At 45.9% G+C, this 23,460-nt stretch overlaps 6 protein-coding genes across 6 annotated transcripts; 4 read left to right on the top strand and 2 right to left on the bottom strand.

The window, feature by feature from the left end:
- Window positions 1–1,470: 1,470 nt before the first annotated feature.
- Window positions 1,471–3,043, top strand: KVR01_003605 (uncharacterized protein; the record flags this gene model as incomplete). The annotated part of the gene is made up of 3 exons (XM_044782237.1): window positions 1,471–1,538; window positions 1,611–2,841; window positions 2,897–3,043. The coding sequence occupies 3 exons, from the start codon at window positions 1,471–1,473 to the stop codon at window positions 3,041–3,043; spliced, it is 1,446 nt and encodes a 481-aa protein (XP_044648620.1).
- A 1,578-nt stretch (window positions 3,044–4,621) lies between these two features.
- Window positions 4,622–7,447, top strand: KVR01_002867 (uncharacterized protein; the record flags this gene model as incomplete). Its single annotated transcript, XM_044792663.1, has 1 exon — window positions 4,622–7,447. The coding sequence occupies one exon, from the start codon at window positions 4,622–4,624 to the stop codon at window positions 7,445–7,447; it is 2,826 nt and encodes a 941-aa protein (XP_044647882.1).
- A 5,168-nt stretch (window positions 7,448–12,615) lies between these two features.
- On the bottom strand, window positions 12,616–14,917 carry KVR01_004004 (uncharacterized protein). Its single transcript, XM_044786400.1, has 2 exons — window positions 13,550–14,917; window positions 12,616–13,488 (listed from the first exon to the last, which is right to left on the bottom strand). Exons 1-2 carry the CDS (start codon window positions 14,328–14,330, stop codon window positions 12,974–12,976), a joined length of 1,296 nt encoding a protein of 431 aa, XP_044649019.1. The 5' UTR covers window positions 14,331–14,917; the 3' UTR covers window positions 12,616–12,973.
- Window positions 14,918–17,367: 2,450 nt separating this feature from the next.
- KVR01_002699 (uncharacterized protein) lies at window positions 17,368–19,404 on the top strand (the record flags this gene model as incomplete). The annotated part of the gene is made up of 3 exons (XM_044785409.1): window positions 17,368–17,392; window positions 17,456–19,036; window positions 19,145–19,404. The coding sequence occupies 3 exons, from the start codon at window positions 17,368–17,370 to the stop codon at window positions 19,402–19,404; spliced, it is 1,866 nt and encodes a 621-aa protein (XP_044647714.1).
- A 741-nt stretch (window positions 19,405–20,145) lies between these two features.
- KVR01_002602 (glycosylphosphatidylinositol-alpha 1,4 mannosyltransferase I) lies at window positions 20,146–21,571 on the bottom strand (the record flags this gene model as incomplete). Its single annotated transcript, XM_044783469.1, has 2 exons — window positions 20,146–20,391; window positions 20,501–21,571. The coding sequence occupies 2 exons, from the start codon at window positions 21,569–21,571 to the stop codon at window positions 20,146–20,148; spliced, it is 1,317 nt and encodes a 438-aa protein (XP_044647617.1).
- A 175-nt stretch (window positions 21,572–21,746) lies between these two features.
- Window positions 21,747–23,189, top strand: KVR01_003160 (uncharacterized protein). Its single transcript, XM_044783360.1, has 3 exons — window positions 21,747–22,068; window positions 22,152–22,169; window positions 22,240–23,189. The coding sequence occupies exons 1-3, from the start codon at window positions 21,887–21,889 to the stop codon at window positions 22,910–22,912; spliced, it is 873 nt and encodes a 290-aa protein (XP_044648175.1). The 5' UTR covers window positions 21,747–21,886; the 3' UTR covers window positions 22,913–23,189.
- The last annotated feature ends 271 nt before the right edge of the window (window positions 23,190–23,460 follow it).

The raw sequence follows: 23,460 nt of genomic DNA, 5'->3' as shown, positions 1-23,460 counted from the left end.
ATTGACGGCCCATAGCAAGTGGTCTTTGATTACTACCACAGCATCTGCGTGTCTGCTTGTGCGGCAGAATGAGTTGAGTTGCTGCGCAGGAGCGCAAGGTACTACCTACCTAGGTACCTACCAAGGTACCTAGGTAGGATGTAGGTGCCTAGTCTACACACAGTTGCTTCTGCCTCTGGAAGAGATGTCAGGGACCCAAAGACACCAAAAACACCATAACTTCAGGCCCGGGTGAGGCTGTCTCAGGGTAACAGGCAAGATTCAGCGTTAGACGATCTTTGTCGGCCTGCATATGACACATGCATGGCCTATGTGATACAGCCCGTACGAGCGTACTGTACTGTGTATGGCAGTACGGGGACGACGCGGCACATGAGGGAGGCGAGGAGGACCAGCCCGCCTGGCTTCACCTAGGTAGGTAGCTTGCCAGTGACTTGTGTAGAAAGGAACGCCATGTTCTGATTGCGTGTTGCGCATTGATGGGTGGCCTTTTGCGCACTGCCCACGGCGTTGGCTTTGGGCATGGGTACCTAACTTAAGCGGGCAGCTGGCCCAATTGGGGCTGGCAAAAAGGAAGGAGAAGAAAAGGAGAAGAACAAGTGGCCCAGCCGCGACAAACTGAGGAAGGTAGGTAAGCAAGTATGTCGGGGGTGGCGCGGAGTAGCCCAAGGCACATTCTCATGCTCATGCGAACACCGTAGAAGCCGTCCCTGGGGACATCCCCCCCTCGCTTAAATACGGCGATGACTTGAACTACAGAATATTACGGATTTACGCCTCGATGAGTGGCCTGACTTGATTCAACTCGTTGATGGCAACACCGACAGTTCAGACTAAAATCCCCATTGAGATTCTTAACCTAGGTCCGCCCCTAGAGCAAGATGAATTCATACCTAACTACCTAGGTAGGCAGGGACCTAGGTACCCAGTCCGCCTGACCTAAGCAAAATGGGCCTCCTCCCTGGGCGGGACGGTGAGCCACTGCCCCCACATCAAGACTGACTAACCAGCTGCTTCGTGTTCCTCCATTGCAAAATTAGCGCGCCGCTCCTTCACCTCCTGGTTAAGATTTTCTTCATCAAATCTTGGACGCGCCCCCCGTCTTGCTCGTCCTACCCGTCCTTTCCTGCGTTTGTGTTGTGCTGTGTGCTCGGTGTCTGTCTGTTCGTGATCGTGGCCTGTCACCAAAAACCACAACTACTCTGGTCTCCTTCCTTTACTTTATGTCGTGGCCCCCCCACCGCGTACCCAAGCCCCAACCCACAACCCCCAACCCCCAAGAGTCCCAATATCTCTCATCACTGTCATCGTCGTCGTCTCCGACCCCACCCCCCACGAGCAATACCCAACATCCGAACTCCACGCCCTGCCAGCTCAAGACACCCTACCTGCTACCCATTGACCATATATCCTGCTACCCCTCCGCATCCTCTGCTTGACCTATCAACCCGTGGGTGACCAACCCTCAACATGGGTGCTGCAAAACAAGCTCTTTACTTCCTTTTCCATCCCATTCAGCTCCGCAGCATCATACAATGGTGAGCGAAGCAGCGCGGCGGCTTTCCCGTCCGGCTACCCGCCTCTTTTCCCAAGCTGACCACCCGTTACAGGAAGGTATGGCACGATCCGGTGCACCATCGCGACCCTAGCAAGGAGACCCCAACAGAGGCGTCATGCTTCAGGTTTCTCAACAAGACGTCTCGCAGCTTCTCCGCCGTCATACAGGAACTCAACCCCGAGCTCTTGATGCCCATCACCCTCTTCTACCTTGTCTTGCGTGGTCTTGACACGATTGAAGATGACATGACCCTTGACGCCAAGACAAAAGAGCCCCTGTTGCGCAATTTCCACCAAAACATGGACATTGATGGCTGGACCTTTACCGACAACGGGCCCAACGAGAAGGACCGCGAGCTACTCGTACACTTTGATGACGTGGTTGCCGAGCTCAAGAAGACCAAAGTGGAGTATCGTGACATTATCAAGAGCATCACTGAGAAGATGGGCAACGGCATGGCAGACTTTGCACTCAACGGCGAGCTGAACAAGGATGGTGTCATATCCATCAAGGACTATGAGCTTTACTGCCACTACGTGGCGGGTCTGGTCGGCGAGGGTCTGACCCGCCTCTTCGTCCAATCCAATCTTGCCAACCCCGCGCTCAACGACCGCCCAGAGCTTACCGAGTCTATGGGCCAGTTCTTACAAAAGGTCAACATCATCCGCGACATTCGCGAAGACTATGACGAGGGCAAGAAGTGGTGGCCCAAGGAGATATGGAGCAAGCACGTTGAAAAGCTAGAGGACCTTTTCAAGCCTGAGAACCGGCAAAAGGCACTCTACTGCGGGTCTGAGATGGTCCTGAACGCCCTGAAACATGCTGATGAATGCCTGTACTACATGGCCGCGGTCAGGGAGCAGAGCGTGTTTAACTTCGTGGCTATTCCGCAGTCAATGGCTATCGCAACCTTGGAACTCGTTTTCATGAATCCCGACATTTTCGACAAGAACATCAAGATCACCAAGGGTGACGCCTGCCAGCTGATGATCGAGTCAACGCAAAATCTCAGGGTCGTGAGTGAGGTCTTCCGGCGTTACGTTCGGAAGATACACCAAAAGGCCGACCCGAGAGACCCTAATTTCCTGGCTATCGGCATCCAGTGCGGCAAGATTGAGCAGTTCATCGAGAGGATATTCCCAACCCAAGACGTCAACAAGCTGTCGGCCGCGAACAAGGCCAAGGCTGTCCAGCGGGAACAGGAGGACGCCGTGGATAAGACCGAGGCTCTGTACCTTGTCCTCGCCGTACTCATCGTCCTGGTGTTCGTCGGCGGCTTGATGGTATGTTGACAGCCGCCTCACCTGCCACAAGGCAAGCTGACTGACGCACTCGCAGATTGCACTGGCATGGTTCCTAGGGGCCAGATTCGACAAGATCACCGAGAGCCTCGAGTGGTCCAAACTTTTCCCGCCGAGTACACCGGATCCGCTGGTCGCACCAGCGCCAGGTGGCGCGCCAGCAACTGGGCACGAGGAACTGTAATGTTATAATAGCGCTTCTGGCGCTCACGAGGGAATGTAAAATGACGACACGAAACGTGATTTACTGGTACACCAAGGCTCCATACTCCGTTTACACCAAAACTTGACTCGTTTTGCAGGCGACATGAGACTTGATACACTCGAGCACTGTGGAAGCCGGGGGCATTGAGAACCACGATCAATACTAATAATATAATACATATTCTTTGGCGGGTCTCCACAGCGATGGTGGATGCCATCACATGGTGGCACATTTGCGTGCCGAATGGAGATTGTCATGGACAACAAATCACAACAAAAAGCATGGATGTCAAATTGCAACCCAGTCTACCCTGATGACTGTGGTTTGTGCCAAGAAATGCTGATATTGATGAGTGCGGCATTTGAGGTCTGGTTTCCGGACACGCCCAGAGGCCGTGCTGGGCTGGCTTGCCAGCACGGCTTCTGTGGATGGATTGCGAACATGTGTACCTTCCTTTTCTCCCTGTTCCGGAGCTTACCCTGGCTGGCTGATATCTTTTCCTTTCCTCTTGTATGTTCCTTTTATCGGGTTTCCAATGCCCTCGCCCTCGTGTACAGGCTGGGTCCTATCAGCCAGTGAGCGAAACAGAAACTGCTCTGTCATGTCCGTAGATATGCTACTCATGGGGGCTCCCAGAAGGGCTTCCAGACTGGAAGCTGGAGATGAGTGTCTGGGGTTTGCAGACCGTGATGGATCGCACGTGGCCCGGATTCTTAGTACCAAGCAGGAGCAACGACGCTGTCGATGCTTTCACATAACAATCAGAGTAGACACGATCCCAACCCCACCAACTTGCGTCTTTCTCAGGGGATGGTGACCTACGACGATGCGCATCATATGACGTTGAGGTACTGAGATGTGTTTGGACTTGAGCCATAATATTGGCCCCCGAGGCACGTCCCCGGGCACGCCTCAAGTTGCGCCATCTCGAGTATGGCCGGGCCTTACTTAGTAAGCAGGCAAGAATGTGGCCCGAATGTGGCCCATGCCTCGATACCTAAAGCCCCAATGCATCGCCAGCGCTCGACTGGCCACATCAACTCACCTCCCCGGTGCTTCGTCACCTTCACAAACCTCCCACCTTCCACCTAGCCCTTCAGGCTGAAAGCGGTCCCTGGCCAGAGGTTCTTGATAACCTGCATGCTCTCACTGGGCACATGCAGCCCCCTTCTTGGCACGCCGAAGCTTGAGTGAGGCTGCCAAAATCGGTACCCAGTCTGCCTCCTTAAGTCGCCAGTTGGCCAGTCGGAAGCACTCCCAGATCCTCCATCCACCAGCCTTCGTTGTCACACAGGAACGTCGAGTTGTCAAGGACAGGAATCCGCCTGGTTCTGAGATCGGCAACCGAACCGAGACTGCGACCGAGAGTTGCTTGCGACTCGCTGCAAGCACACGTCGCACACCGCCAGTCTCGGGTTCGGGACAAACCTCAAACCTTTACACCCGCTGTTCCCAGTGCTGGCCACTAGACCGTCTGGACGGCTGGCTCAGTTGTTGTTACCGTGGCCTTTCTCTCACTGGCCTTTTGCACGACCGCTTCCCCCTTGGGAACAGAGGATGGCCTCTTTACAACTCGGTGTTGCCGATCTTTCGGCCACCAAGAAGAAGGCCTTCGAAGATGCCGACAAGATGCAGAAGCGCATCGTGCGTGAATGCGGCGATGCTGGAAGAAACCCCCCACCCTATGCATTGTCTGAGCTCATAGGGAAGGGAAGTTTCGGACGCGTCTACAAGGCCAGGGCGGCAGGCTCAGGCCGCCTGGTCGCCGTCAAGATCATCAGCATCGACGAGGGAGACAGTCTCGCGCCCGGTGCGGCTGACACCTTCCAGGACATTCTCAAGGAGGTCAATACACTCAAGAAGCTCGGTGAGAGCGGCGCCAGGAATATCAACACCGTCATTGAAACGCTCCTCGTCGGCCCATCCATGTGGATAATTACCGAGTACTGCGGCGGCGGAAGTGTCTCAACCCTAATGCGACCGTCAGGGGGTCTGCCGGAGAAGTGGATCGTTCCGATTCTGCGTGAAGTGGCCGAGGCTCTGAGATGGGTCCACAAGGAAGGCATCATCCATCGTGATATCAAGTGCGCGAATGTGCTGGTGACCGAGGTCGGCGGTGTCCAGCTGTGCGACTTTGGGGTCGCAGGAATCATTGAGACCAAGTTCGACAAGAGGAGTACGGTCACTGGCACGCTGAACTGGATGGCCCCGGAGCTTTTCGACATGTCCGTCTCGTACGGCACCGAGGTTGATATTTGGGCCTTTGGGTCCCTGGCTTTCGAAGCCGCCACTGGACTGCCCCCGAATGCCAAGAACATGTCGCGCTTTGATCCATCACAGTTCGGCTCTTACCTCAAGCAGCACGTTCCTCGGCTTGAAGGGGACCAGTTCTCGGACAGCCTGAAAGATCTGGTCGCCTTTTGTATGACCGAGGACCCAAGACATCGCCCCTCTGTCGTTCAGGTACAAGGCCACCCGTATATCTACGGTACTGAGCGTGACTACCCGACAAAATCCCTCTCGATGCTTGTAAAAGCTTATCGATTGTGGGAAATTCAAGGAGGAAACCGGATGTCGTTGTTCAATGCAGGCGGTGCCCAGGCACCGGTTGGTGACGAGCCCTCACGTTCTTCAGACAGTGACGACTGGAACTTCGATACCATGGCTGGCGAGATCGATCAGAGGGTTCTCGGTGACAGCCAGGCTCAAGCCGTGTATGACGCCTACGGACCTCGCGTTTCAATGATGCCTCCACCCCCAAAGCAACAGGGCCGTCGCCGCAGACCTCCCAACATTCCAGTCCTGAAGGCGCCCCTTGAGAAAGCTTTCGATCCTGACACCATCACGAATTATGAGGAGAATGCCCGCCTGTTCTATGGCAGGTCCATGCCGTCGTCAGCGCCTGAAATGGATGAGATGGTGACTCCACAGGACGGCAGCACAGGCTCCGCCCCACCCCGTGAATCGCTAATCGACCTTGACTTGTCGCTCGATGGTGACAGGCTATCTCGGTTCGCAGACATAGAGGAAGGGGAGACCATTAAGGCCAGCTTCACCGCCTCGAAGCACCAGACAATCCGGGAATCCGGATTGATCGACCTAGACGAGTCTCTGGATGGCGGGAGGCTGTCTCGATACGCCGATACGCAAATGGATACTTTTAGAGCTAGTCGACAAAGCATCCGGCCGCTCGGGAGGAGTCAGACGACTTTGGATCGCCGACGCACCCAGGACTGGTCTTTCCCAGCGGTAATTAGCGATGAGGCCTCCCCGGAGGATGAACCAGACAATCGCAGGGAGAGCCAGCTTTTTAGAAGCCAGTCGACGATGGACCACCGCCGGACTCAGGACTGGAGTTTTGCGGACGCAGCTGTGGGGGTTTCCACGCAGCCAGACCGAACCGAAATTACCAGAAGCCAGTCCAGCCTTGATCATCGAAGCACACGGGACTGGTCGTTTTCGGCGGCGACGGCCTCAAACCCTCGCCTCGAGGGGCATTGGTTCCAGTCCCACGACGAGAACGATGAGGATGACTACATGGCACTGGACTCTCTCCCCACTACCGTGGCAGGACATCGTCAAGAGGACTCGCTGCACGTTACACTTCCGCCACGCGCAGCGACCAGTCTGGAAGTCAGTAGGCTTTCAGCCTCTAGCATGATCGACCTCGATGCCAGTCTTATCGGCGAGAATGGCGAGTCTCTACGTCCCACAACTGCACTCTCCGAGGCTTCATCCGCGACCTCAGACACGTGGAGGCCCACCCTGTCACATCAGAAGTCGTTCCAATTCAATCTGGAAGATTCCTTTCCCTCAACCATCAGAGAACCTTCTCTCTATGTCTCGGATGACAGGTCCCCGAGGAGCGCCTGCGAAAAGACGTCTGACATATCGGACGATGCAATCCCAAGAAGCAATAGGGAGCCCTCTCTGTACGTGCCCGATGGCTTTGGCTCGACCAATTCACTCTTGTCAACTCACGAAAGAGAACCCTCCATTTATGTACCTGATGAAATTGGCCTGGGGATTATCCCATCTACCCCGACGTCAGAGGATGTGGTGCTCACTCCACCGTCCGATAGTGCGAATGACACATCGGATGACGCAGCCGCCCGCGCCGACGACAGCCACGTATCTATTACCATTGAGGACTCCGATGTTGACTCGGATGCACCCATTCCTGCGATTCCTTACCTGCCGCAAGCTCCCTTGGTCGGCGTTCTGCAGGCGACTGCCTCGCAAGACGAGGTCAAGGATGAGCTTCAGCGCATGATTAGGAGCCTGCACGAGCACCTTCAGTACACTTCTTCCGTTCTGCGGACGCTGCCCATCAGGAGAGGTTCAGCGCAGGGCGAACACTCCGGTTCCGAGATTTTGATCTGAGGGGGCTTGAGAGCCTCGAAAGAATGTGAAGGCGGGTTGGCTACTACTACACATCGTACGATGTCGAATCAGGTAGCGGAAGTAGAGGGAAGCGATGGACATTTTAACTATTCTCATCTTCATCAGGAAAGGTGTAGGGCAGAGACACGATACAACGGCAACGGGGCTTGCAATGCGGTGTGGGGCGAAGCTCTTATTACTATATTAATAATATATAATAATAGAAGCCAGAACATAAGGCCACTAAATAGAATTATTCTTTATAACTATTACCTTTTATTATTTAATATTAAATAAAGATAGTTAAATATATCTTTTTAAATTAAAGTTAGTTAATAATAACTTATTTAAATAAATAAATTAATATTATTATAATTTATATTAAATATTTATAATTTATTAATATTAATTTTATTTTTAATTTAATTAAATTATAAAAAAAATATTTATAACTTTTAAATATAATAATAATATTATTTAATTAATAATATAAAATTATATAAATTTTAATAATTAAAATAATATATAATTATATTAATTAAAGTTTATTTAATTAAATAATAAAATATTTAATTAAATTAATTAAATTTAATTTATATATATATATATATTTTTAAAATATTAATTTTAATTAATTATTTTATTATATTATAATTTAATTTAAATTAATTTATTTATTTTTAAATTTTTAAATTTTTAAATTTTAAAAATTACAATTTTATATTTTTAAATTTAAATTTAAAATTTTTATAAATTTTAATATATTTTAAATTAAATTAATAATTTTAATTATTTTAAAAATATATTAATTATTTTAAATATTAATAATATTTTTAAAAATAAAATTTTATTTTATATAATTATAAATTTAATTATTAATAATTATTTTTATTTATAATAAAATTATTAAAATTATAAATTTAAAATAATAATAAAATATATTTATTTTATTTTATTATAATTTAATTTAATAAATTAAAATATAATAAATTAAATAATTATTTTAAAAAATTAATATTTATTTATTTAATATTTTTATAAATTTATTTAATATTAATTTTTAATATATAAAATTTATATATATTTAATTAAAAGTTTTAAACTTTTAATATTTTTAATATAAATTTTATTATATTTTTAATATATTTTTAAAATATATTTTTAATATGTTTTTAATATATTTTTAAATCTTTTAATTTATATATATTTAAATATTAATTAAATATTTAAATATTAATTAACTATTAAAAATAAAAAAAAAAATAAAAATAAAATTATTTTATTTTTAACTTTTTAATTTTATTTTAATTTTTAATTTTTATTTAAATTTTAATTTTAATATTTAATTAATATTTAAATATATATAAATTAAAAATATATTAAAATATATTAAAAATATTAAAAATAATATAAAAATATAAAAGTTTATATTAAAATATTAAAATTAAAAAATTATATTATAAAGTTTTATAATATTAATTTAAAAATATTTATAAATATAAAAGTTTTTTAAAATATATATTAAATAAATTTATAAAATTATTAAATAAATAAATATTAATTTTATTTTTAATAATTTTATTTATATTATAATAAAATTAAAATTTTAAAAAAATATTTTTTATTTATTTAATTTAATTTATATTTATTTAAATTATATAATAAATTTAATTTTTATATATAATATTTATTAATATTAAATTAAATAATTTATAATTTATAATAATTTATAATTTATAATAATTTATAATTTATAATAATTTATAATTTATAATAATTTATAATTTATAATAAATTACTTAAATATAATTAAATATATTAATATAAAATAATTTTTAATAATAAATAATATTATAAATATAAATTATAAAATTATTATAAAAGTTTTATATAATAAATTTAATTATTTATTTTAATTTAATAATTAAGTTAAAAATAAATAAATAATTTATATAATTAATTAATTAAATTAAATTTAATTAAAAATTATAATTATAATTTTTAAATTTTATAATAAAATAAATAAAAAATAATTATTAATAATTAAATTTATAATTATATAAAATTAAATATTAATTATAAAAGATTATTAATATTTTAAATAATTAATATATTTTTAAAATATATTAAAATTTATAAATATTTTAATTTTAAATTTAAAAACTTTTATTTAAAATTTATATTTATAAAAATAAAAATATTTATTAAAGTTTAAAAATTTTAAATTAAATATAAAATTAAATATAAATTATTTATATTTTTAATTTTATTATTAAATTAAAAATAAATAATTAAAATTTTAAAAATAAAATATAATATATTTTTAAAAAATTAATTTAATTAATTTATTATATAAAATTTTTTTAATAATTTTATAATTATTTATAATATTATTTATTATTAAAAATATTTTTATATTAATATATTAAATTATATTTAATTAATTTAAATTAATATTATTAATTTATTAAAAATTAAAATTATTATAAATTATAAATTATTTAATTTTAATATTATTAAATATTATATATAAAATTATTATATAATTTAAACTTTTAAATATAAATTAATTAAAATAAATAAAAATAAAATTATTATTTTTAATTAAAAATATATATAAATTTTAACTTTATTTTATAAATAAATATTTATTTAATAAACTTAAAAATAAATAAAATTATTTAATTAATTTATTAAATTAAAAAATAATTAAATAAAATAATTATACTTTATTATATAAATTTATAATTTTAATAACTTTATTATAAATTAAAAAATAATTATTAATAATTAAATTTATAATTATATAAAATAAATTTTATTTTAAAAAGGTTATTAATATTTAAAATAATTAATATATTTTTAAAAAATTAAAAATTATAAATTTAATTTAAAATAAATTATAATTTATAAAATTTTAAATTTAAATTTAAAAGGTTTTTTAAATTTAATTTTTTAAAAATATTAAAAATTTAAATAAAAATTAAAAATTAAATAAAATTATAATAATATAATATAATTAAATAAAAATTAATTATAAAATTATAATTATAATTTTTAATTTTATATTTAAAAATAAAATTAAATATAAAATTAAATTTAATTATAATATAATAAAATAATTAAATAAAAATAAATTAAAATATTATAATTATTTTAATTTTAATATTTTAAAAAATAATTATAAAATATAAAAAATAATTTTAAAAACTTTTATTATAATTATTATAAATTATAAATATTAATATTATAAATTATATAAAATTTAAATTATAAATTTAAAATTTTAATTTTTAATTAAATAATTTATTATAAATATAATTAATAAACTTTATATTAATTTAAATTATATAATTTTAAATTTTTATTAAAATAAAATTTAAAATATAAAAGTTTTATTTAATATATAATTAAAAATAAATATTTTATTTATTATTTTATTTAATTTTTAATTATTTATAATTTATTTATATATTTTTAAAATATTTAAAATTTTTATAAATATTTTAAAAATAAATATTATAATATATATATTATTAATATTATAAATTATATAAAATTTAAATTATAAATTTAAAATCTTAATTTTTAAATAAATAATTTATTATATATATAATTTATAAATTTTATATTAATAATAAACTTTTAAATATAAAATTAAAAATTATAATTATAAAATTCTAATTAATTTTTATTTATTTATTTTATTATATTATAATTTAATTTAATTTTAATTTTATTTAAATATTTTTAAATTTATTTAATTTTTTAAAATAAATTAAATTAAAATTAAAACTTTTAAATTTAAATTTAAAATTTTTATAAATTATAAATTATTTTAAATTAAATTTATAATTTTAATTTTTAAAATATATTAATTATTTTAAATAATAATAATATTTTTAAAATAAAAATTATTTTATATAATTATAAATTTAATTATTAATAATTATTTTATAAAATTATTAAAATTATAAACTTAAAATAATAATAAAATATAATTACTTTATTTAATTATTTTTAATTTAATAATATAATAAATTAAATAATTATTTTTAATAATTTTATTTATAAAATTAATAAATAAATATTTATTTAAATAAATTTAAAACTTTAATTAAAAAATAATAACTTTATTTTTATTTATTTTAATTAATTTATATTTATTTAAATTATATAATAAATTTAATATTTATATATAATATTTATTAATATTAAATTAATTTATAATTTATAATAATTTTAATTTTTAATAAATTAATTTATATTAAAATTAATAATATTAATTTAAATTAATTAAATATAATTTAATATATTAATATAAAAATATTTTTAATAATAAATAATATTATAAATATAATAAATTATAAAGTTATTATAAAAGTTTTATATAATAAATTTAATTAAATTAATTTTAAAATATATTATATTTTATTTTAAAACTTTAATTATTTATTTTAATTTAATAATAAAATTAAAAATATAAATAATTTATATTAATAATAAAAATATATATAAATATTAAAAATATAAATAAAAATATAAATAAGAAAAATATATAAATAATAAAAATATATAAATAATAAAAATATATAAATAATAAAAATATATAAATAATAAAAAATATAAATAATAAAAAAGTATATAAATAATAATAATAATAATAAAATATTTATATTTATAATAATTAAATTATAAATAAAATATATATAATTATAATTTTTTTAATAATAAATAATAAAATTAAAATTAATTAAAATTAATTTTATTTAATAGATTTTTATTATAATTTATTTATTATTAAAATTAATTTAGTTAAGTAATAAAATAAGAAAGTTAAGATAATAGGGCTGGGCCTATATAGACACCTCTATAGTTCAACTCTGGGCGCTCACAAACAAGCTCCTTGTTGGCCGGAACCAGCAACCATTGTCACGTTTGCCCAGGTCCCGGGGGCGTTTCTGCATTGCCGTTCAAGCACCGTGTGCGCAGGATCAAAGCACAAGGAAGCTTAGCTATTGCTCCTGCTCGATCTAATATGACGGGCACGGCTGGTGCCGAGAAGTTTGAGGAAGCAAGGCTGTTTGCTAAAATTGGTTGAAACAGCCAAGCCGTATGACTGGGGCATAAAAGGGATCCACAAGCGGTATGCCCACCAGGACACAAAGTCTATGGTGATCAAAGATCTTAAATTTCATTTGTCTATGCTATGTCGAGAGTTGTATTCATCTATGGCTGGCTCTTAAAGCCATTAACCACTCCCCCAGCCCCCCCCTCAATTATCAAGGGCCATGCCCCCGGGACCGAGACTAAGTTGTGTCAAGGAATAAGGCCTGGAGGACCAGAGCAAAACAATACAGAGACTATGGAATTGAAATATGCCCCGGTGTCCAAAGCCAGATGCGTCCGTGCAATGCAGGTAGTAGGTGTACGTCCATGACGGGCCGGGGACGGAAAAGAGGAAATAGGAGAAGAAGAGGAAAAACAGAGGCCGGTTCCCAACGCCGAGAGTGTAGATTCCAAGGGTCAGATGGCACCGTTGTTGGCGATCAGCGGTGTCGTGCCCCTGACGTTCCCGAGGACGCGGGCCTGCGTCGCACCGGCGAGGTCTGTGATGCGGGCAGCGACGGCATCGATGTCTGTGATGTTTTCCTTGGCCATCAGGTAAGCCGCCAGGCCGGCGACGTGCGGGCTCGCCATGCTCGTGCCGCTCAGGGTCTCTGTGGATGTGGTGGACCGGATGCCCACGCTCTCGACGTCGACGCCAGGGGCAAAGACGTCGACAAACTGCCCAAAGTTGCTGAATGGGGCGCGGCGGTCGGTGGTCTGGTCGATGGCGCCGACGGTGATGGCACCACGTGCCGAGGCGGGGCTGTCGTTCTGAGCGTCAACGTTCTCGTTGCCAGCGGCGACCACCGGGACGACGCCTGCCGCACGGAGGGCGTTGATGGCCTGGTTGACGGCGTTGGAACGCCCACCACCCAGGGACATGTTCATGACCGACTTGCCCGAGAGCCCGTTTGCCCTGGCCGTCTGGGCGACTGTTTGATTCGACAGCGTCAGCCAGCCGCAGCACCGCCGGGGGTGATAACGTGTGCTCACCAAAGTTCATGCCGGCGATGACGCCCGAGTTGGTGCCTGCGCCCTGGGCGTCCAGGACCTTGACCCCGACCAGGGTGGCCTTCTTGGCCACGCCAAAAGTCTTGCCGCCGATGGTGCCGGCGACGTGGGAGCCGTGGCCGTTGGCATCGGTGTTGATGTTGTCAGCGCTGTTGAAAGCAAAGGTTGCGCGGCCCTCGAACTCCTCGTGCTCCTCCATGATGCCCGTGTCGACGATGAAGGCGGTGATGCCCTGGCCGGCCGTGTCGTCAAAGGTGTAGGTGGACCCGCCGGCCTGTGCAGACGACATGCGGGCCAGGCCGGTGGTGGCGTTTTGCTGGGTGACGAGGGCATTGAGGTACACGTAGGCATCGGCCTCGATGTACGAGACCTCGTCGGCGCTGTTGATCTCTATGGCCGAGGCGTCGTCGGCCTCAAGGCACATGGCGCGCATGCTGCCGATGGCGAAGGTGTGGACCGTCATGCTGAGCATGCGGTTGTCTATGGGGGAGCGCTTGCCGATGTTGCGCTTGGCGATGGTATCGACCCAGTAGGCCTCGTGCGTGGCAATGGCGTCATCGTCAAAGGTGTCGTTGTAGACGACGACGTACTTGTTCGGGATGATGTTCTTGGCATCGGCGTTCATGATTGGCACACCGAGTCCCTGCAGCTCCCGGGCCGGGGCCGGGGCCGGGGCCGGGCTGGGGGCGGGGGCGGGGGCGCCGAGGGCAAGGGCAGCCAGGCATGAGCAGGTGGCGAGGAGGGAGGCAGATATGGGAGCCATGTTGACGTCGGGTGAGGACAATGTAAACGAAAGAGAACGGTTTCACCAAGAAGCGGATGCCAGACCAGCACTTGCACACACACACACAAGGAAGAAGTCCCTCAAGGGCGACGAGAAGGAGAGAGAGAGAGAGAGAGAGAGAAACAACCACCACCAAAAAAAAAAAAAGAAGAAAAAACCAGAATGGGCCGGCAAGGTTGGATGAAGTAGATAGAACCTGGGCACCACGGCCAGCGGCTGGGGTATCAAATAGGTCTAGGAATTAAAAAGCACCAGAAGGGAAGAATGGGATGGATGCTATTGAGAGGAGGGGGGAACAATGGGCGGGCGCGCGAGGTGATATACTGCGTGGTGGCATTGTGGGCCGGCAGTCATGGATCCCAGCACCAAGCAGCCAGCAGCCAGCAACGATGCAAATAACATCAGCAGAATCAGAATCAGGGACAAGACGGGAGAGACTTGGTACGCAGGAGACGCGTCTCCGCCGGCGAGAGGCAAGGGCCATGGTTCGCCAAGCGCATGGGTCTGTCTGCGATAGGGACTCAGCAGAGGCAGCACATACAAGCATCAAGATTCGCGTGTCGCAGCAGACTTGGCGGCATTGGCCCGGCGGGGCCCCCCTTTGGAGGGAGAGGCTGAGGTGAGGTGGAGTGGGAGAGCACATGGCGCCGGCGCCAGCCCCAGGGGAAGGAAACACGAGGCGAGGAGGCAGCAAGGATACCGAGTGCGACCTCACGACCTGACGAGCTGACGACCTGGCGACCTCACGACCTGGCGACCTGACGACCTGACGACACCCGACGGCGAGGCGTGGCGAGCCTTGCGGGCAGCACGCATCTGGGCACGCGGGCTACCTGCCAGGTGGCTACATAGCACGCAGCCGCCAAGTCAAACGTGTGGCAGGCTAGGATGGGGAGAAAGGGGGGCAAAGACCCCGCCAGCGCCAGACGACGGCGCCATGGTATGGTACACACACGTTGCTCGTATCCTTGAAAAGCATTGCACTGGCGTGCTCCCCCCCCTATTACTTCTGTCATGCCCAAAAAGGGAAGCAAGAAGAACAAACACAACACAACACAAAACAAGCAGGGCTGGCAGGCAGGCCAGCCTGATGATCGCCGCGCCTTGGTGCCGGGCAAGATGCAGGCACGGCTGGCCAATCCTGTCCTCGCACAAACACGGGCCCTGCAGATCTCGGCGACCTGTAGACTGAGAGGGCCACGGCGGTTGCCTGCTAGGCGCCGGCGTGGAGATGAACAAGGTGAACAAGTTGAATCAGGCATCTGAGGGGCCCAACAATGATAATGTGTGGTCGTAAAGAGTCCCATGCGAGGCGGTGCAAGCTGGTATCTAGTCTGCGCACCTGGGACACCTGGGCAGTACCTGATAAAAAAGATGCAAAGTGGTGAGGGTGAGTGAACCAACGGTGCCCGGCACCACGGGGCACCACCACGACCAGAGAGCCGCATCGGGGAGCCGCAGCCGCGGATTGATTCAAGGGCAAGGGCCACTTTAGCTTCTCGCTAGTCTAGTGCAAGGCACGGGAGCACAGCCATTGGCCAGCCCACGGTAGTGCAGCCCGGCAGCGCACGAGACGCGGCTGGCGGGGCGGCGGTTTGACGCGTGGGCTTACATAAAGGGGATCGCCGCCAAGACGCAGACGTGGCTTGGCGTTCCCGCAGGCCCGTGGTAGTGGCCATCCCATTGTTTTAGGACGGTATACCTACTGTACATGTAGCTTCTCTGCCAGGCACAGGCTGCCAGCCCAGCAACGGCTGGAACATGCACAGGCGCCTAGGCCGCCTAAACACGAAACATACAAACCAGAAAACCGCACGAGGACAGCCAAACAGCTGCCCGTCTGCCCGTGGACGGCGGACCCCACAGCATTGCTGTCTGGGGGCCGGGGGGGGGGGGCGAGGGAGGCTGAAACCCGCCCAGCGCCTTGGTCACGTCTGCAGTGCCGCCGCAATGCCTCCTTGCTTTCTCTCCTCCTCCTCGTTATTTATTATTGCACATGTGCGGGCTGTATCCGCCCGTGACGGACGGCCAAGTAGATATGGGCAATCAGATTATTATCTTGACCTTCGCCCTCGCCCTGGCTGCCTGCCCACCCCGACCGTCTTCATTTCCGCAGTCCATTCTCGTGCTCATCTTTGCGTGCCTTTGCCTGTGCCTGTGCCTGTGCATGTGCTTGTCCACCATGATACCTGTCCGTCGTGTCGTGACCAGAATGAAAAAGACAAACCGCTCCATGTCGGCCCAGCCACGGCCCAGGGACGCATTACCACATCTTGCACATGTTGTGAAAATCCCGAGGGTAAGGGTTACTAGCCCCAACGACCACCTACCCTGAGGCCCGTTGCGGACGAAGCCGTCTGACTTGTCCGTCCCCCTTGCCCGTTGCTCTCAGCATTGCCCTATCCCTGAGGCTGCTCTGCCTGCGGATACACAGTACCGACAGCCACTCGCTCCAGGCCCTACATGCCCTCCTCCCTCCTTGCCGCATTTCCTGCTCTCTTCTCTGTCGGCCCACGCCGCCTTCTACCTTCGTCCCCGGCTTGCTTCTCTCCAGCATTGTCGTCGCAATATCCCGTTACCCGACGTCTCCCTGCCATCCACCAATCGCTGAAGGCCAAGTCTCGCCCTCACGCGACCCCTACCCTCAACACCTTCTCTCTTCTTCGCTTCAGCCTGTCCAATCCCATCTCTGGTCTGTGGAGCCTGCCTGCCTGCCTACCTGCCTGCCTGCCTGCCCTATCTCGGTGCTGGTCCATCAGAAGGGCGAAGACTCCTCTGCCACTATCCACGTCGATAGAAACATCCCTACAGGATCGCCTTCACTGTCGACACCCACAGCGGCCAGACTAGACCAGGCTGAAACCTTCACGGTCTTCACCCTCCACAACCACCCCCCCCGGCCTTCTCTCTTTACCACAACAACCCACTCCGTCCTGCCTCGACCCGCCCGTCGCCGACCGATAATCCGCCAGTTCCACGAACATCCGCGCGCACACACCCGCACACACACACACACATGCGAGCAAGAGCAAGCCCGACAGGTGCCACTCACCCGTCCTGACTGACTGACTCGACCGGCTCTGTCCTTCCCACAATCATGTCAGTCCAGACTGCAACCATGTTCAATCCCGACAGCCATGTCGGCCCCTTGTCAATCGACACCAGGCGGACCAGCATCGACCGCTCCTCTGACCGCTCAGCCGCCGCGCGCCAAGACGTCGGCAAGGCCACGGTTGAGCTTGCCTCCATCATGGCCATCGCTTCCAACCCCGTCTCCCCGGGCGCCTCCAGCCCTCCTATCCCGCAAGGGTCTAGGATACAGGACTTTTCTCCGCCCGCCCGCCCGAGCAGCACGCCCTTTCCAGAACCCGAGCTTGGCCAGACGAATATTCGATGCCTCAGCTGTCCGTCCCAGCCAGCCTCTGGCTATGGGCCAGGCCACGGCCACGATCATAACCACCACCACCATCATCATCAGCACCTCGTCGAATCCCCAGTCCTCGGCACCACCGAGCCACTCTATCCTCCACTGACGCATACGAATCTGGACGATCTCCCTGCCGAGATACACGAGTGTATACTCGACCACCTGTTCGGGTACAGGGTTTCTGCCTCGTCTAAGAGCTCCTTGGGCATACCCAGTGTCACCCGGAGTTGGGGCACAGCCTTGAGGCACTCGAGGCGGAAGGAACTCTCGGCACTAGCCCTGGTCAGCAGCATATGGAGGGCTCTCATCCAGGAACGGCTATACCGCCATGTCAAGATCAAGGCCACGGTGCAATCCTTGAACGATGCGGTGGCCTTCTTTGCCCAACACTCGCACCTTCGTCAATACGTCAAGCACGTGGAGCTGTGGTTCGCCGTCTTCCAACCAAGAAAGAACGCCCCTGCCCTCTCCAGCTCGATCCTTCCGCCCGTCACCATCGACGGCCTGACGAACGCGTCATATGTGATACCAACTGACAATTGCTCGCTTGAGGAAGCCTTCTACTTCGTCAGCACCACGCTTCCTGAAGTCTGCGTCCTCACGCTCGAAGGAGGGGAGCGGAAGAAGGCCCCCAGGGTGCGTCACCATATCCTTGAAGAGGGGCATGAGAAGCCCCTGCCCAAAATTGCACCCGTCAGAACGCTCGTTTGCAAGGGCCAGTGGAACCTGATAAGGAGCGATGATGACTTCGACGCCATAGTCTACGCACTGCCGAATCTTCAGGAGTGGCATGGAAACTACAGCAAGGCCAAGTCCAAGAGCTACCTCTGTATGGCTGCTATCCTGCCGAAGCTCCCTCGCAGCCTAACCAGCCTGAGCCTGAATTTGGAAGGCGTCGAATACCGGCGGGAGCTGTCCTTTCCTGCGTACTTCCTCAAGGTTTCCAATACGCTACACTTTTGCACGAAACTGGCCGAAGCCGCGCCAAGCCTCGAGCACTTCGCCTACACTGGCCGTGTCTGTCGCCAATTCTTTGACCTTCTCGCGCGGCTTGTGGACCCGCGGACCACCCGGCTGAAATCTATTGACCTGACAGTCCGGAATTGCTGCCGCCATGTTGTTCACTGGAACGAGTCGGGTTCTGGCATCACCGACATGAACTTTATCAACGCTTTCGAACAGCTCGTGCTGGCAGGAATCAGAGCCCTCGGCAGGCTCAAGGCCGTGGAGTACTTGCGCATCCGATACGTGGATTTGGGTAGGAGACGAGCCCCCAAACTCTTGTGCCGCTTCCGATCGTGCCAATCCGACACAGGCGATCTGGGAGATAGACGTGAGCACCATCTGACGCTAACTTACCTCCCAGACTCCCCGGTCCCACCGTTGAACCCCTACTTCATCCTCCGGGACGGCTGGTGCTCTGGTGTCTGGAGCGATGCCATTGTAGCCGAATTAAACCGCACTCGTCCCGATGCCCAGTTCGAGGATCTTGCTGAGTCCTTCGGTGAAGTGGGCATTAACAAAGACGGCAGAATGGTCATCAGCCCCGAATTCCCCAGAAGCCGCGTACTCTCCCTAAAACTCTCCAATTATGCATATCTCTCGGGAGGAATTGCAGTGCCCTAGGGGCACGGCCTCCACTTGTTCAGCAATCGGAAATACGCGGCCCAATCAGCCACCTCGGGTATGCACTCTCTCGTGTAGTGAGCTTTCCTCGCGGCGGCATACGGGTTTGGAAGCACAGCACGGCGTTCCTGCTTTTTTTTGTTCCTGTTTTCCTCATCCCCCTTTTCCCCGGTCTGCGATTTTAATACCTAATGATATCCCCCAGTTGCGTTTTGCCCATGGTTTGATATTACGGCATAGAAAAGGCGTCTGGCTCGATTTAACATCCTTGGCAAAACTTTTATCGGCATTGAACGCATGGGTCTGTGTGCATATGGGGCCCGAGGCATTCGAGAATATGGGTGGTGATTTCGCGGGAGACTTGAAGGCCGATACAATTGGTCGACTGGAATTTATTTTTCTGCCGCTAAGACAAGCCACATATTTAAGGAAGAATAGAGGCTGAGAGAAGTCTGAAACTGTGCCGCACGCATGTGGCAGAGAACATAACAATCACTCTGTGTGGATTTCACGTACTCTTGTTTCTGTCGAGATTGACGAGGGCCTAAGCACGAACGGCGGATCCAGATACGCAAGGCTCCTTTGACACGGGCGAATCCTGCTCTCTTGCGCCCGAAGCCTTGCTCTCAACGGTCCTGTCTACCACCGACTTACCTCGCTGGACCGCACATGCCAACTGGGGGGCAAAATGTCTCGGCGGGCATGATACCGTGACGACAGATAGGGCACATCATCCGGGCCTCATGCTACATCGCCCACAATGACACCAAGAATCCAACAATTGCCAAGAAAAAAACCCAAACCTGCTGTCCACAGGCCAGGCACAAAGGTGCTCTCCCCTAGAAACTCCAACTCGTAGCCCTGCTGCAGCCACGCTGCCTGTGTCGAGACCCACAGCAGCAGAGCCGCCACGCCCAGCTTCGCATTGCGCATGAAGGAAGAGCGTGGGAGATAGAGTGGGAGAAAGATGAGATACCAGAGAAAGTACTGCCAAAGGGGTTAGCCCCGAACCCGTCAGTCAGCCTTGGGGGTCTATAGAGCCGACAAGAGTGTAGGAAACGAGCTGTGGGAATAAGGAGGTTGGGCTTTGTCGTACCTGGCTTGTACAGACTTTGTTAAATGCCACAAAAACCCAGGTCTGGGCCAGCAAGGTGGCCGGCAGGTCCTTCTTGGCCATGACCAGAGGGATCAAAACACAAGACAGCAGGAGCTGCGGTAAGAAAGCTACCGACTCGACGCGTAGGCCCCGGGGGGCGTCTTGGGGGAGGGCGGAGGCCAAGTAAAGGGGGATATTATAAGGGCTGAAGTTGTGGCGATGGTCGATGCGTGTGACGTGATAGAAAAAGGTGTGTACGAGGAAGGGTTTCCCGTATGAGGCATACATGGTCATGTTTAGGGCCATGAACACCCCGAGGCTTACGAGGGCGAGCTTGAGCCGCGGAAAGGTGAGGAAGCCAAATGCTGACGACTGCGCGGGCGGCCGAGCGTGCATGCGGTTGTCGTCCATCCACCAGACGATGGCGGGTGCGTAGATGAAGGGGTATATCTTGAAGTGCACGCCCAGGCCCAGGAGGACACCCGCAAGCGCCACCCTCCTCGACAGGACTGCCCAGAGGAGGGCCATGACCAGGACGGCAAGCAGGCCCTCGGAGCTTCCGCGCGTGCTGATGGTTGCGACCATGGGGTTCAACAGCCAGATTGCGGCAAACCTGCGCGCGGAGGGGGCGTCCATGGCCAGCATGCCTTGCCCCTTCATGGTCAGGATGCTGACGATCAGGGCTCCCGCGAGGACATCGGCGAGTGCAAAGAGGAGCTTGCCAAAGCTGAAGCAGATCACATTGAGCCAGTGGGGATATCCTTGGGCGGTCCAGGCGGTGGGGATGAGAGCCCACGACAACAGAGGCGTGTAGCGGTAAGTCTCCCTGGCGTAGGGCCCGGCGGGGTGGCCCTGGGCGACAAAACGGGATGCATCGGTGAAGACGAGGTAGTCAATGTCGGTATATTTGAGAGGAGAGTTGGCGTCCTGCCACAGGCCGTAGATGAGGAGCACCACCCTGAACAGGACCGCCGTGGTGTACAGAGGCACCGGGCTGGAGACCAGGGCGGACATGAGCCCTTGGCTTTTCTTCGGTCCATGCCCTTGGTGTGCTGGCTTGTGAGTTGCCATCTTTCAGGCCTTCGGGTTAGGTTGAGGTAGAAAGAAGGGGATGGGGATGTGGACTCGATGCACTAACAATTTCTCCAGGCTGCGTGGTCGTCTCCAGGGTTTCTTCTGTTGTTCGATTCTGGGTGTGTGCAAGGGTGGGGGGGAAGGGGGGTTACGGGGGGTCAAGGGACAACGCCTACAACCCTCATGGGTGGGAACAAGATGTAGATGCCCGCTGATTAGACAACAACCGTCGCGTTCGCAAGAACTCCACCAAGGAGCCCGACATCGACGAGTTTGGAGCACAACAGAAACCCAGGGCTCAAAGGATCGAACATGTCAGGCCAGAAGAGGGACTTCAGGGGCAATGCCAAGAGCAGTGCCGCCAAGGCCCCCGTGGTGCGAAACGAATACACTCCCATGTTTGAGAGCTTCCGCGACGAGCTCGACGGCCACCATGACCGCAGGGAGAGGATAGTCAAGGCTTCTAGGGACATCACCGCCCTGAGCAAGAAGATGTGAGGCCCTTGCGTTGATTGTGCGCGCCCTGTGGCCGGGGCTGCCGCTGTTCTTGTGGGCCCGCGACTGACGCCGTCGGCAGAATATTCTCATTGCAACGGTTGCTCCCCCACCCCCCTCCTCTCTCTGCCAGTGATCTATCGGTGCACCTCACTGACCACCCCTGCCAGGATCCGCAAGATACAGCCGGAGCTACCTGATCATGTCGAGAAGGACATCCAGTCCCGTCTGGGCGACATCTCCAAGCTCCTCGCCACCCTCGCCCCGGACGTCCAGGGCATCCACCGCTACCGCTACTCGCGCAGCCTGATGTGCCTGGAGGAGCTGATCGAGGCCCTTACCTTTGCCCATTATCTCCGCACCCAGTGCCTTATGGGATTTGGCGAGGCCGTGGCCAAGGTCGCAGAACTCTCGGAGCACCCCAGCGACAAGATGGATGTCGATGTGGGAGACCCGCCGGCAGCGGCAGGCACGGGGTGTTTGCGGCCTTCAGTCCTCATCACGGAGGACGACTACCTCATGGGGATTTTTGACCTCTCCGGCGAGATGATGCGCTTTGCCACCACAAGTGCCGCCCTTGCCGGCAAGATGGCCGGTGGCAGTGCCACCCCGCCAGCGGATGGTCGTGAAAGAACCATCGCAGTAGACATGCAGGACCTTGGTAGCTTCTTCGAGATGCTCCCACAGCAGTACACCAAGAGCTATCAAGTCAAGCTCAGCACTCTGAGATCTTCAGTGCTTAAGGTTGAGAAGCTCGCTTATGGCTTGACCGTCAGGGGTACTGAGAGACCTGCTGGCTGGATGCCTGAAGATGGGGACGATCCACCAGAGGATGAATACTAAAACTGCAACACTGCACTGCATCTGCCAACATGTATTCTACCGATCAGCTCGGGCTTCGGCGATGAGTTGCCTCTGGCTTGGGTTTCCACCGGATCATGGATGGTGTTGGCATGTAAATATCAGTATGGTACAGTCCAGCTTTGCAAACAACAGCAGCCTATACCGATAGTTTACCTTTTATTTCGACCTAAGCGGTAACTCTTTAAACAACCCTCGGGCATCTACTATGATAATTCGTAAGTGGACTGTCTTCTCGGTCAGTTTGACTAGGCCTTTCTCATTAAAAAAAAAAAAAAAAAAAGAAAGAAAGAAAGAAAGAAAGAAAAAAGTCATTAAGAAGATAGGATGGTTAGGCTCGGACTAGCTGTTCCATTTAACCGTCCTTATACATTAGGTTTAAATTTAAAGATAGTTTATCTTTATAGTTCATCATACACTTATATAGGTTTAAAATATATTGATGTGCGTAATTTACAAGTCCTTATCACCATCCAATTGAGCCTAGAAGGACAAGAAACGGGGAGAGATACCCCTGCTCCTCTTCCCGT

This window comes from Diaporthe batatas (assembly GCF_019321695.1).
Source record: "Diaporthe batatas strain CRI 302-4 chromosome Unknown Contig00003, whole genome shotgun sequence".
Taxonomy (NCBI): Eukaryota; Fungi; Ascomycota; class Sordariomycetes; order Diaporthales; family Diaporthaceae; genus Diaporthe; species Diaporthe batatas.
The sequence above is the reverse complement of the archived record's forward strand: the minus strand, read 5'-3'. Positions and strand labels throughout refer to the sequence as shown.